Source organism: Macaca thibetana, chromosome 5 (genome assembly GCF_024542745.1).
Source record: "Macaca thibetana thibetana isolate TM-01 chromosome 5, ASM2454274v1, whole genome shotgun sequence".
Classification (NCBI taxonomy): domain Eukaryota; kingdom Metazoa; phylum Chordata; class Mammalia; order Primates; family Cercopithecidae; genus Macaca; species Macaca thibetana.
In genome coordinates, this window is record NC_065582.1 from 179,226,130 (window position 1) to 179,239,248 (window position 13,119).

Sequence of the window (13,119 nt, forward strand, 5' to 3'; positions counted from 1 at the left end):
CCCGGGCCCAGACAGGTAAAGACAAACAGCGACTCAGGCTAGAAAGGAGACCGCAGGGAGCTGTGGGGCTCTTGGGTGTCCCTGTGCCAGGGCGTGACTCCTCATGGCAGCCCTGAGAGGGGAAACTGTCCTGTGTGGAGTGTGGATGCCCGTGTGCTGAGAAGTGGTGTCTGTTCTGATTTTTGACAGCAGCCCAAGTGATGTGCCAGTGGGCCACGGCCAGCACCTGCCTATCCATGGCTGCCCCAGAGCTGTTGGGCGGGGGGCCGTTTCTTCACAGGTAGCTGTGGTGAGTCCTGTGATCACCCCAGTGTTGTCTTCAGCCCTGGGGGAACCTGTTGTTCTGCTCAACAAGAGAATAAAGCTGGGCTGGTCACACCTGGTCCTAGGCGATCCAGCAGGCACAGAGACCTAGAGTTGACACCAAGCCACTCAGCCACCATGACACTGCTGTGCGAGTCCGCGCCCTGGCAGAGTCCGCGCCCTGGCAGAGTCTGTTCTGGGCCTGTTCTGTTTAGCCCTGGGGCTAAAGGGCAGGCTCAGCCACACAGAGGGACTGGCCTGGTGCAGGTGGGAGGGAGGAAAGCTTCAGGCTGGGCGTGCTGTGGCTGTCATGCGCTTAGCCTGTGCTAAGTGTGTGCTAAGCATGTGGCTCTGGTGGGCACTCAGGCCTCCTGGGCACCAGCCAAGGCCCCACCCCTTCCCACTGTGCGGCCCTTAGCTCTCTTGCTGCCTTGGTCATTCACAGGTCGACTGGTAGGACACGGCCCGGGGTTGGTGGGGGAGGAAGGAGGCGAGATGCGGGAGCTCTCCAAGCCGTACCTGCCACTCCGTCTCCGAGCAGCAGTCTTGTCTCTACAAGTCTCTACAGCAGTGCTGCCACCACCTTGACCGGGGGCCCACCCTCCTATGAGGTGGCGCAGCTCACTATGAGACTCTGGGGCAGTCATATGCCCTTTCTGTTGACCCCAGTGGGCGGCCAGCCCACATGCCTGCTGAATCTGCCAGGCCTTCCAACCATGGGGGATAGGGGGATTGCTTTGGCAGCCACAGGGACACAGATATGGACAGGAGCAGGAGCCCTGGGGAGGAGGTGCACCCCACCGGGAAGCACCCACCAATGCTGACCGAGGCTGCACTGCCAGCCAGAGCCACTGAGTGAGGGACGAAGAAGGGCCTTCGGGCGTGGGGAAAGCAGGCACCCCAGCTCCTACACTGAGGGCACCCTGGGCAGAGAGGGAGCCCAGCAGAGGGCACCCAAGACCCATGAGGAATTGGCCATGGTGTCAAGAGGTCAGCCAGGCCAAGCAGGGCCCCGAGGGTCAGGGAAGGGAGAGGGGATTGTTGTGAGTGGGCCTCAGCTGTCAGATGGATTGTTTACATTAAAGGCCAGCCAGGAGGTGGAGCAGAGAGAGGAGTAACCAGGCCACAGGAAGGCTGAGGGACAGGTAGACAGGGAGGGGAGAAAGCCAGGGTGGCCTCTAGGTTTCTGGCTGGGGCTGCCAGGTGGACGGTGGTGGCACAGCAGGAGGTAGGGTCCTGGGGGTTTCCCAGCGGGGTGCGAGCTTAGTCTTAGATCGGGGCCCAGGAGGGGCTGGGGCTCTGACGCAGATGTGGAGTGCGCGGAGCCCCCGCTGCCGTGGGGACAGGCACAGCAGGAGGTGCTGCTCAGGGCTGTGCCGGCTGCTGGGGCACCTGCCCTTGATTATTTAGGAAGCAGCTGTCATGTCTGTTCTGTATGCTGACCTGGCCCATCTGATTGCTGTGTTCCTGCTGAGCCCCCACACCACACTGCGAGGACTGGCCGCAGGATCTGGGGAGGCTCAGTCTTCTGGGAACTTGGCAGCGTGTCTGTCTTACTTGTGCTCCAAGCCTCGGACATCACCTCCAGGAAGCCTCCCGCCTCGAGTGAAGTCTACAGTTGTGTACCCAGCCCCAACCCTCATGGGTGGACGTGCTCGTTCTCGCCTGGCCCAGGGCGGGCTGTGGTGAGCTCAGGAGTCCTGCCTCTCAGTTTGGTGCCCTCGGCTCCTGGCACCCCAGACTGGCGTTTGGCTATTGCTCAGGAAAGGTCCACTGGGTCAGTGATGGGGGCCCAGTCCAACGCCCCTGGGCAGGGCCTGTTAGAAGGGTGCCCTCCCTGCCAGGGCCTCCAGGGCACTGTCTGCCCTGTTCCCACCTCAGAGCTCGGCCAGCCCTGGGAAGAGAGGGCTGAGGACCATTCAGCCTGTTCATTCACGCGAACCATGGTCAGTGTCCCAGAGGCTGACGGGATGCCTGTGGTGCAGGGTGACCTCAACTTCCCCATGTGGGGGATGCCCCGGTAGTGCGAGGCCACCACCCTGTGCCCTGTCTCTGGCACAGGGATGATGACAGCACACAGCACATCCTCTTTTCTTTCCACCTTTCCCTTTGGCACAGCCCCTTGTTGTGGTCGTCACGAGAGGAGCAGAGAGATCGTGGAGGTCAAGGGCTTGCCCAGGACCAGTGAGGCAGGGAGAGGGCAGCAGCACCCTTAGAGATGGGAGGGTTACATTGTATTTATTTACTACATGCCTAAGATCGTACTCTTAAGAGCGTTTGACATACATCCAAAATTTTTTAAACACTATAGAAGCATGTCTGGAGGCATCAGTAATGTGAAAGTGGAAGCCAGCTGCCCTACTCCCAGCCCACTCTGGGAGAATTCTGTGCACGTTTGGAGCCAGCTGTTTGGGGAGAGAGGCCCCAGCCACTGCCCCTTGGGTGGATTTGATGTTCTGTGTTTGGGAAGAAGCCTTCTCTCCATCCTTTTCTGTTTCTGCAGAATATCTGTTTAAGTCAGGGAGTTGAGCTTGGCAGTTCAGCTGCTCAGCCAGGCAGGTGCTGTGTCCTGGACTATGCTAGGATCTGGGGAGGAGAGAGGGCAGCTGCAGGCCCTGTTTGCAGTGGCTCCCTCCTGGGATCCCCGTTGTTCCTCCCCACATCTGCTCACTGTGTACTGTCCAGCGCCGTAGTGGAAGCTGGGGGCAAGATGGGTGAGACCCATGGACATAGATGGCATCCACGAAGGCTGGCGGAACCTGTGATAGACGATGGATGATGACCCAGGTTCCAGCAAGAAATGGCAGTGGGCTGTGCTGGGAAGGGGCGCATCCTGGAGGAGGCCCTAGATAGTGCCTAAGAAAGTGAGGGTCATTGACTGATTCCGCGTGGCATCCATGAATCTCTCAAATCCATATGGCCTGTGCATGACAAATAATTAAAAAGGTGAAGGGTGTTCTCCATGGAACCTCACAGAGGGAAGGAGACCTGCCCATGGTATCCAGCTCTGATCACACTGCTGTTTTGTGATTAATAGGCAGACTTTCAAAGAATGAATTAGATTCAGGACCCTTTTAGTTTCAAGTGACAAAATCTCAATGTAAGTTGACACAAGCCAAAAAAGTAGAGGAGCAAGGGATTGATGAGTCCATGGATCTGTAGAGCCTAGAGTAGTTTGCTTCAGGCATGACTGGATCTGGGGGCTCAGGTGATGTCATCAGGAAGTACTCGCCCTGCCCCCATTCCACTCTGCTTTCCTGTGCTGCCTCTCTCTCAGGGGCTCTGCCCACAGGGTGACCTTCCACAGTTCAAGCTGGCATCCACGTGCCAAGATCAGCAGAAGGTGAAAGCCCATTTCCCAGCAGTTCTAGCACAAACCCTGCTAGGCTGTGTCCATCGCTGAACCAGGTGCTGTAGTCAGGGAGATGACCTGGCAACTCTGATTGGCCAGGTGGGGGTGCAGGCCTTCTGTGCAGCACAGGGGACAGGGCAGTGCCACCCAGACCATGAGAGTGGGGGGGTTCCCCAAAAGGGGCATCAAGATGCAGTCATCAGAAAAAGCAAGGAACGGAGGTCGAGCACACAGAAAAACGTGTGTTTCATGGGCCTAGGTGGTCCACACTGATGCAGCCAGCTTCTGGGGGTGATCTTTCTGGCATGAGCAGTGAGCATGCTGGGATTTGCCTTTGAGCCCATGAAGGCTCCTGCTTCATGGACTAAGCTAATTGGTCTTCAGGACAAGCCCACCACTGCCATACGGAAACTGGAATAATGAAGAGGGTGTCTGTCCATCTCATTAAGATTCTGGGCCGGGCACAGTGGCTCGCACCTGTAATCCCAGCACTTTGGGAGGCTGAGGCAGGCGGATCATCTGAGATCAGTAGTTCGAGACCAGCTGGCCAACATGGTGAAACCCCGTCTCTACTAAAATACAAAAAACTTAGCCGGGCGCGGTGGCGGCCGCCTGTTTTCCCAGCTACTCAGGAGGCTGAGGCAGAAGAATCGCTTGAACTCGAGAGGCAGAGGTTGCAGTGAGCCAACATCACAACACTGCACTACAGCCTGGGCGATGAGAGTGAGACTGCGTCTCAAAAAAAAAAAAAAAAAAAAGATTCTATATATTGGGAAGATGTCTTGAAAGCTATTGGCCGGGCGCGGTGGCTCACGCCTGTAATCCCAGCACTTTGGGAGGCCGAGGCGGGTGGATCACGAGGTCAGGAGATTGAGAGCATCCTGGCTAACATGGTGAAACCCCGTCTCTACTAAAAATACAAGAAAGTAGCCGGGCGTGGTGATAGGCGCCTGTAGTCCCAGCTACGCGGGAGGCTGAGGCAGGAGAATGGCGTGAACCCGAAGGCAGAGCTTGCGGTGAGCCGAGATTGCGCCACTGCACTCCCGCCTGGGTGACACAGCGAGACTGTATCTCAAAAAAAAAAAAAAAAGAAATGTCAGGCTGTGAATAACTTCTGTGAAAAATTAATTACGGACTGGAAGAATCTTTTTAGACCACCACACAGGCTTGGACCTTCCATGTTTTGATTTTTTTTTTAAAGGGAAGAATAATATGGCTTGTGAACTTCGTCAAGTAAAGAGATTTGAATTCGCGAGAGGTGCTGGCGTTGTGGTGGGAAGCACAGCAACGGCCCTGGGGTGTCCTGGGGAAGTGGGGAGGGAAGAGAAAGCCTCCTCTTGTGAACAGCAACTTTGGACCACTCACTGCAAAGCATCTCTTTTCATCATAAACCATCCTGTCAGATTGATGTTAACGATCAGATGGAAGCTGCTTCGGAGCAGTGATGTGACCTGCACCAGGTCACACAGCACCTTACTGTTGAGCGTGGACCCACACGTGGGTCTGTGTCATTGTGATCGCTCACACTGCTGTGTGGGCCCATGGCCTTGATGCCTGCAGGCTCTGTGTCTGCAGTTCCTCTAGGAATCGTGAGCCTGCTGCTGAGCCTGCTGCTGAGCCTGCAACCAGAAAGCACGCGGGGGGGCTCGCGGGGCAACGGCAGCAAGGAGGGAGAATTACCCTTGTTGGATTCAGGGAGCATCAAGGTCTCAGGACTCTGGGGAGGGTGGTGTCCAAAAGGGCTGCCCTGCGGGACCTGATGCCATCTCTGAGCAACGTCCTTGAGGACCCCAGCAAGGAAGCTGAGGCCGAAACTCTGTGCAAGAGTTGCGTCCAGGGAGAGTTACGTCCAGGAGGAGGGGCGTCCAGGGAGAGGGACATTCAAGGAGGGGTCGTCCAGGGAGGGGGGCGACCAGGGAGGGTGGTGTCCAGGGAAAGCGGCATCGAGGGAGAGGGGTATCCAGGGACAGGGGCATCCAGGGATAGGGGCCTTTGTGTCGGCAAGTTGCCCATCCAGAGGGCTGGAGTGCATCTGCCTGACCACAAGAGCTTGTAAAGAATCCATCTAATTCTTCCCTTCTGCAAATGTGTGTCTCACCCACACAACTTCACCTGTGAGGGCCTCACCTGCCGCCTACAACTTTGAGTTGTCCCAGCCTCCCTCTGCCCTCTGCAAACTGGGTGTGACCCCTCCTTTCTGCCTTTGCACCTGGCCACGTCCCATGCTGTCTCCCACTGGAGTCCTGTCTCCTGTACACCTGGGTCCTCTGAAGGCAGTGGCCAGGCAGCATTTGGTGCTGCAGAGCCGGTTCAGAGCCTGGCATGGGATGGTTCTGGGAAGGCCCTGGGAGAATTGGACCAGAAAGGCTGGTCCTCGGTGTGGTGTTACTGGGAACCATGCAGCCTGTCCCACTGTCAGCACACTTGGGTGAAATGGGTAAGACTGCGTGATGCTTTTATACATTCAGATAACTTCTTAGGAAGTAACATACAGCACGAACTGTAGTTGATGTTTGGACCCTTGGTCTAACAATTCAACTGGAGAACCTGTGCTAGGAAAATGACTTCCCAAAAGAAAAGAAACGGTTCATGGCACCACTGGAGAAAACAAGAGGTTATCGGAAGCAACCTACGGACCTGATGGAGAGGAGCGGAGAGGCCCAGTAACCTGACTATGTCTCCTTGACAGATCTAGGAGCCACCCAAACGGTGAACTGACTGCAGCGCATCGTGGGAAACCAGAGGACAATCCACTGCTGTGGACTGAAAGTTTGTGTCTCTCCCAGATTCATGTGCTGAGATCCTCTCCCCCAGTCCGATGGTGTTAGGAGGTGATGAATCGTGAGCAATGGCTTTACGGTGGAATTAGTGCCGCTATAAAAGAAACCTCAGAGAGCCCCCTTGCCCCTTCCACCCTGTGAGGACGCAGCCAGAAGACCGGAACCAAAACACAGGCCTTCAGTAGACACGGAGTCTGCAACACTATGATCTTGGACTTCCCAGTCTCCAGAATTGAAAGGAGTACGTTTCTGATGTTTGTAAGCCACCAGGGTTGGTCTATGGTATTAATATTTTTGTTATAACAGCTCGAACAGGCTAAGGCGTTCACTCTTCAGAAGGAAAAGGTAATATCAAGATGTATATACACTGATTATAATCTCCAAAAAAATATGTTTTATGTTGGTACGATCATGGAAAACATGAACTTGATCTGTTGGGGTGCTGGGCTTTGGATGCAGGTTCTTTGTATTCCTTAGGTCATGGGCTGTCAAACTTGAGTCCTTGGATCTTTCTAGAGCCCCAGCTAGAGCAGGCCTAAGCCGAGGGGCATGATGGTGGGACTTGGCTCTGTGCTCCCCTGCTTCCCGTGCCTCCCACCCCAAGAACTTCGAATTGCTGTTGAACCACCCCACCCGCGTAGAGTTTGCTCACCTTGCTCGGGGCTGCTTGTGATCGGAAGGCAAACAGTGACTCTCTGGGCATCTTCCCTCTCTGTGTGTGTGTCTCTCTGTACTCCTGGCCTGGATTTGAAGGTGATGAGCAGCAGCAGATCTGAAGAGCCTCCTGCCGTCCCCTCCGTCCTTCTGACAAGCGACAAAGTTGGCTTTGTGACATGTGTGTTTGTTTCTTCTGTGTTAAAGGGCCTACAAAAGGAGACGTGGAAATCCCCTTTGAAGAAATCCTGGAGAGGGCCAAGGCCGGGGACCCCAAGGCACAGACTGAGGTGAGGACTGCAGTGCCGGCGGGGACTTCAGGACGCTGCCCCCAGCACAACGGGCCTGGCCACGAGCTCCACAGCCCACAGAGAAGTGTTGGTGCCTGAGACTGGGGTCAGGAGCCAGCATGATGCACCCTACCCCGCTTGAGCCCCATGTTGGTGGGGTGCCCATGTTCACTGTGCCAGTGTTCCTCCTGGCACCCCTCTGGGGAGCAGCGCTCTTCCCCCTTTTGTCCAGCTCACACCTCATCTTGGGCATCACCTCCTCCAGGATGACCTCCTGGCTTCTTGCAGCTGCCTGCTCTGTGCCACCCCCCAACATACACTGTGTATGCTGCACACTCTTGTCTCCCTGACTGGCCTTTCACCTGGCTTTTAGCTGTGTGCACAGGGCCCTCAGAGCAATGACCGTTAACTCAGCATCAGCCACGGGCTGGGCTTTGTGCCAGTGCTGGGGACGTGATGTGGCCCTGTCTTCATGGGTGACAGGTTAGTGGAAGAAGTAGACCCAAAAAACCCAAGTAGACAGACAGAAATACAATGATTTTGAATTTTGAATTTTGAATTACGGTAAGGGGAGAAGCCAGCAGCAGGCTGAGACAGGAGGTAGCCGGGGGTCCTGTGTCCTCTGTGGAGGCAAGTTCTTCCCACCTCACTCTCTCCCCTTGCACAGGACTCAAGCAGGTGACCACAGTTATCCTGAGCAGTTTCCCGCCCCCTCTTCTCCCTAAGGAGGAGAAAAGCTTCAATGCAAAACTATAAATGAAGAATTTCTGGCCGGGCGTGGCAGCTCACGCCTGTAATCCCAGCACTTTGGGAGGCCGAGGCGGGTGGATCACCTGAGGTCAGGAGTTCGTGACCAGCCTGGCCAACATGGTGAAACCGTGTCTCTACTACAAATACAAAAATTAGCCAGACATGGTGGTGCATACCTGTACTCCCAGCTACTCAGGAGGCTGAGACAGGAAAATCACTTGAACCCAGGAGGTGGAGGTTGCAGTGAGCCGAGATCGCACCACTGCACTCCAGCCTGGGCAACACAGTGAGATTCCATCTTAAAAAAAAAAAAAAATTATTTCCTGACCTCACAGCCATATTGTATTTAAAAGTTCCTCCGACATCCATTTGCCCAGGCATTTGGAGGCTGGGGGAGCGTAGTGAGCCCTTTTATGGGCTCTCTGTGCCCTGGGCCTCACTTTTTCCATCTGTAGAATGAGAAGATTGAACCATTTTAGCAGGATTTTTTTTTTTTTTTTGCAAAGGGCCAGATAGTGAATATTCTGGACTCCGCACAATTCCTCGTGTTGCTCAGCTTTGCTGTGGAGCACATAAAAGCAGCATGGACAACATGCAAATGAGTGGTTATGGTTGTATTTCAAAAAAACTTTATTTGCAAAAGCAGGCAGGGGGCCAGTGCCAACCCCTGGCTAGCTGGCCTCTCTCCAGCCCTGGCTTTCTGTGGTCCCCTGTTTTGAGAGGTGTAAAGGACCCAGTCATGGTTCTGATTTCCATGCACTGATGGTAAGCCTTGGCAGGCAGGAGCAACTCAAGGAAGAGAGCCTGTACCAGTCGGAGCCCGTGATGACTCCTTCACTGTGTGGATGGGGTGGCCACACCTTCCTCACCTTGTTTTGAGGAGGAGCGAGTGGCCGGAGGCTCAGTAGGGCCTAGCCTAGTGGACATGCTTGGTGTAACCCCATTTCCGCCCCTTCCTTCCTGGCCTGGGTGACAAAGGGAAGTGGGTGAAAGGAGGTGGGCTGGCTGGGAGCATGGGGTGGGAGAGGGTCTGAGAAGCTGGAGGCTGACTGGCATCTGTCTTGCAGGTGGGGAAGCACTACCTGCAGTTGGCCGGCGACACGGATGAAGAACTCAACAGCTGCACTGCTGTGGACTGGCTGGTCCTCGCCGCAAAGCAGGGCCGGCGGGAGGCTGTGAAGCTGCTTCGCCGGTGCTTGGCGGACAGAAAGGGTGGGTCTGCCTGAGGCTTAGAACAGCCTCTGGAGGCTGGGCGCGGTGGCTTAAGCCTGTAATCCCAGCACTTTGGGAGGCTGAGACGGGCGGATCACGAGGTCAGGAGATCAAGACCATCCTGGCTAACGTGGTGAAACCCTGTCTCCACTAAAAAATACAAAAAACTAGCCAGGCACGGTGGCGGGCACCTGCAGTCCCAGCTACTCGGGAGGCTGAGGCAGGAGAATGGCGTAAACCCGGGAGGCGGAGCTTGCAGTGAGCTGAGATCCAGCCACTGCACTCCAGCCTGGGCGACAGAGCGAGACTCCATCTCAAAAAAAATAAAAAGAACAGCCTCTGGAGGGTTGAGCAGTTTGTAATGCTGCTTGCTAACTGAACAACTAAAATCTTACCAAACCTAATGCCGGTGATGCTGTTGGGAAATTTCAGTTTCTGTTTTGCTGGTGGCCTTGTCATTTTAGACACTGTTTCTGGACCTAACATGGGATATTTAACAGACCAAGCCATTTTCATTCTGTTTGGCTTGTGTTGGTGTCTCCAAGTGGTAACTATACATCCTGCTTCCCTGCTGGGTTCTGATCCAAACGGAGACATCGATCCTGGGTTCAGCTGAGAGGCAGTTTCCCTGAGGCAAAGCTGGACACTGTGATGTGACCTGCAGTCAGAGCAGCCCATGCCCCTGAGCTGACGTCCATCCGGTCTGGGCGGACCAGCTGAGGGGCTGTGGGCCCACGCAGACCTGGGCAGGTGTGCTCACTTTGGGAGGAGGCAGGCTGACCCCTCAAAGATAATCTCTTTCAAACAGAGAGGCAGGGGAGGAAAGGGATGCAGCTCAGGCCACGGGTGCTCAGTTAGGACGTTGTCCTGTGCAAGGGAAGTGGCTGTCCCTGGTGCCGTGGGGCAGTGTGCTTCCTGAAGGTTCCATGTCTCAGGGAAAGATGAAAGTGGGTGTCACAAAGGTGTTTTTTGTAATGATACCTTTGTATAAGTATTTTATGCTTATCATAGAAAACTTGGAATATGTAGAACACATAAAGATACAAATTACTCATAACCTTGAAGCCCAGAAGCAGCTCCCATATTTTGGTGTATTGTCTTCTGTTTTTTGTTTATTTTTTGAGGTGGAGTCTCACTCTGTCACCCAGGCTGGAGTGCAGTGGCGTGATCTTGGCTCACTGTAACTTCCATCTCTGTGGTTCAAGCAATTCTCCTGCCTCAGCCTTTTGAGTAGCTGAGATTACCACCCCAGCTAATTTTTTTATTTTTAGTAGAGACAGGGTTTCATCATGTTGGCCAGGCTGGTTACACACTCCTGACCTCAGGTGATCCACCCGCCTTGGCCTCCCAAAGTGATGGGATTACAGGCGTGAGCCACTGCAGCCAGCTTGTATCATAATATTTTAAGAGTTACATTTACTATACAGAGTCTTTCTTTGAAAACCAAACTGACAGTTTTGAAAAAACTAACAATGGCATTGTTAGCCAGAATTTCTCACCAGTCTGGCCTCCTGATTCCAGAGCAGGTGGAATGATCTGGAGGGGGCTCAGGCGGCCCACACGGCTCATTGGCAGGAGCCAGGGATACCCCAGAGGCTGCTGGAGCAGAGCGTGCAAGGGAGGAGGCTGGTTGGCCCCCTGTGTTTCCCCCAGCTGCACACACCTTCTGATGTGCAGTTGTGCTTTCTGATTTGAAAAGAAATACATGGTCACGTGGAAAATTTGGGAAATGTTCAGAAGGATCTCCATGCGAGTCCTCCTGCCCTCTACTGGGTTGTGTGGGCGTCCCAGGCTGTTGAGGGTAAAGGGAGGAGGGTAGCCGCAGACCAGCAGTAAAACCTGCTCTCCCTCTGCCTGCTGTCCAAGCCTTCCTTAGAAAGGGCTGAGCTGTGTGTGAGACAGAGGAAACTCTGTGCCGTGTGTGAGACAGAGGAAAGGTCTGTGGACACAGGGGTGGCCCTGCCAGTGCGCCCAGGTTTGTGACTGCAGTGAGACCACCGTGGGTTCAACACAGCTCTGCCTCTTTCTGAATGTGTGACCTTGGGTGAGCCAGAACACAGGCCTGTGCCTCGGTGTCTGCACCTCTGAGAGGGGGAGAGCAGCACCTTCTGGGAGGGTGAAACGGGAACAGGAGGAACAGGAAGAGGCTGCCTCCTTCCTGCCACCACATAGGGTGCGCTTGGGGCTGTCTGCTGCAAGACCAGCCTGGCCTCCCAGCTGGAGAGTGGACGTGGCAGGGGCATGGTGCGACGTCCTCCTGGGCCAGGTGTCCATCCATCCTTCCCTGGTAACCAGGTCCTGACACCTTGTATGAGTCTCCCTCGACAGCCTTCCAGGCAGAGTTGGCGGAGTCAGAGTGGCACTGAAAGCTCTAGGCAGGGCACACAAGGCCTTGACCACATCCTGTCCCTCAGGCATCACATCCGAGAATGAACGGGAAGTGAGGCAACTCTCCTCCGAGACCGACCTGGAGAGGGCCGTGCGCAAGGCAGCCCTGGTCATGTACTGGAAGCTCAACCCCAAGAAGAAGAAGCAGGTGGCCGTGGCGGAGCTGCTGGAGAATGTCGGCCAGGTCAACGAGCACGGTGCGAGGATTCACCCTGGGCGCCAGCCTTCCCACAGGGGCCAGGACCTTCCCTCAGGGGCTGGGTCTTCCCACGGGAGCCGGGACCTTCCCTGTGAGGACAGGGGCCTTCCTTGTGGGGACCAGGGGACCAGAACCTTCCTGTAGAGACCATGCCCTAGTGGGGAGGTGTGTGGGTGGCATTTTGCCAGCATCTGCCCTGGCTCCAGTGCTCACTCATTGAACAAACCAGAGGGTATTCTGCCCAGTGCTCTGTGACCACGTCTACCAATGGACGGACCGTGTCCATCACCAAGTGGGAGCACACTACAGGTGTGGAGTCCACCCTGGCAGCTGGAGGTGCAGAGGTGTGGTGGCCCCTGCACTGCCTGCCCTGGGGCCCTGTGATCCCCAGAACGTAGGACGCCCCTGGAATTGGTGTGCCCTGGGAACAGTGCGTCAGTTTCTGGTGGGCTGCAGGGCACGAGGGGATGGTCAGCCTGTCTGACTCTTAATCCACCCTGTCCCCTGCAGATGGAGGGGTGCAGCCAGGCCCTGTGCCCAAGTCCCTGCAGAAGCAGAGGCGGATGCTGGAGCGCCTGGTCAGCAGCGAGTGTGAGTGCAGCCCTGCCCCGTCTCACCCATGCCTCCTGGCCCTGTCTGCAGGGTGACCTCTCCTTCCTGTGGGACCTCTCCCTGGCCTGCCCCGTCTCACCCATGCCTCCCGGCCCACGCCTGCAGGACAACCTCTCCTTCCTGTGTGACCCCATCCTGGCCTGCCCCGTCTCACCCATGCGTCCCGGCCCACGCCTGCAGGGTGACCTCTCCTTCCTGTGGGACCCCATCCTGGCCCTGCTAGGATCTCAGGCGGTCCATTTGGGGGTCAGTGTTCTGGATGCTGGGAGTGGACACTGCCCACCTGGAGTGCACGAACTGGAGGGAAGGCAGACACAGGACAGAAACCATGATGTGCCAGTCCCTCCTGGACAGGGAAATACCGGGGGTGGGGACCCGCGGGGGAGTCCTGAGTGGGGAAGGATGAGGAGGGCGTTAGGGGAGGGGCTCGGGGCAGAGGGAACAGCATGAGCAAAGGCCCAGGAGACCCAGCAGGGTGTGGAAGGGGCTCTGCCCCAGCATAGGCCCTTTGTAGGTAGGCAGGGAACAGAGCGGGCAGAGCCTAGGTGGGGGGATAGAGCTCTGGGGCACACTGAGCTG

General features: G+C 55.8%; 2 protein-coding genes across 3 annotated transcripts in view; both read left to right on the forward strand.

Annotated features, from left to right (window-relative positions):
• Positions 1 to 13,119, forward strand: part of MRFAP1 (Morf4 family associated protein 1) — a 572,854-nt gene that overhangs the window by 211,784 nt on the left and 347,951 nt on the right. The window lies entirely within an intron of this gene.
• The window catches only part of WFS1 (wolframin ER transmembrane glycoprotein), a 34,816-nt gene that overhangs the window by 10,042 nt on the left and 11,655 nt on the right, over positions 1 to 13,119 (forward strand). For both annotated transcript variants that reach the window (XM_050792096.1, XM_050792097.1), the window contains exons 3-6: positions 7,297 to 7,379; positions 9,197 to 9,341; positions 11,756 to 11,926; positions 12,439 to 12,519. In XM_050792096.1, the coding sequence (XP_050648053.1) occupies positions 7,297 to 7,379; positions 9,197 to 9,341; positions 11,756 to 11,926; positions 12,439 to 12,519 (480 nt within the window). The remainder of the gene's footprint in view (positions 1 to 7,296; positions 7,380 to 9,196; positions 9,342 to 11,755; positions 11,927 to 12,438; positions 12,520 to 13,119) is intronic.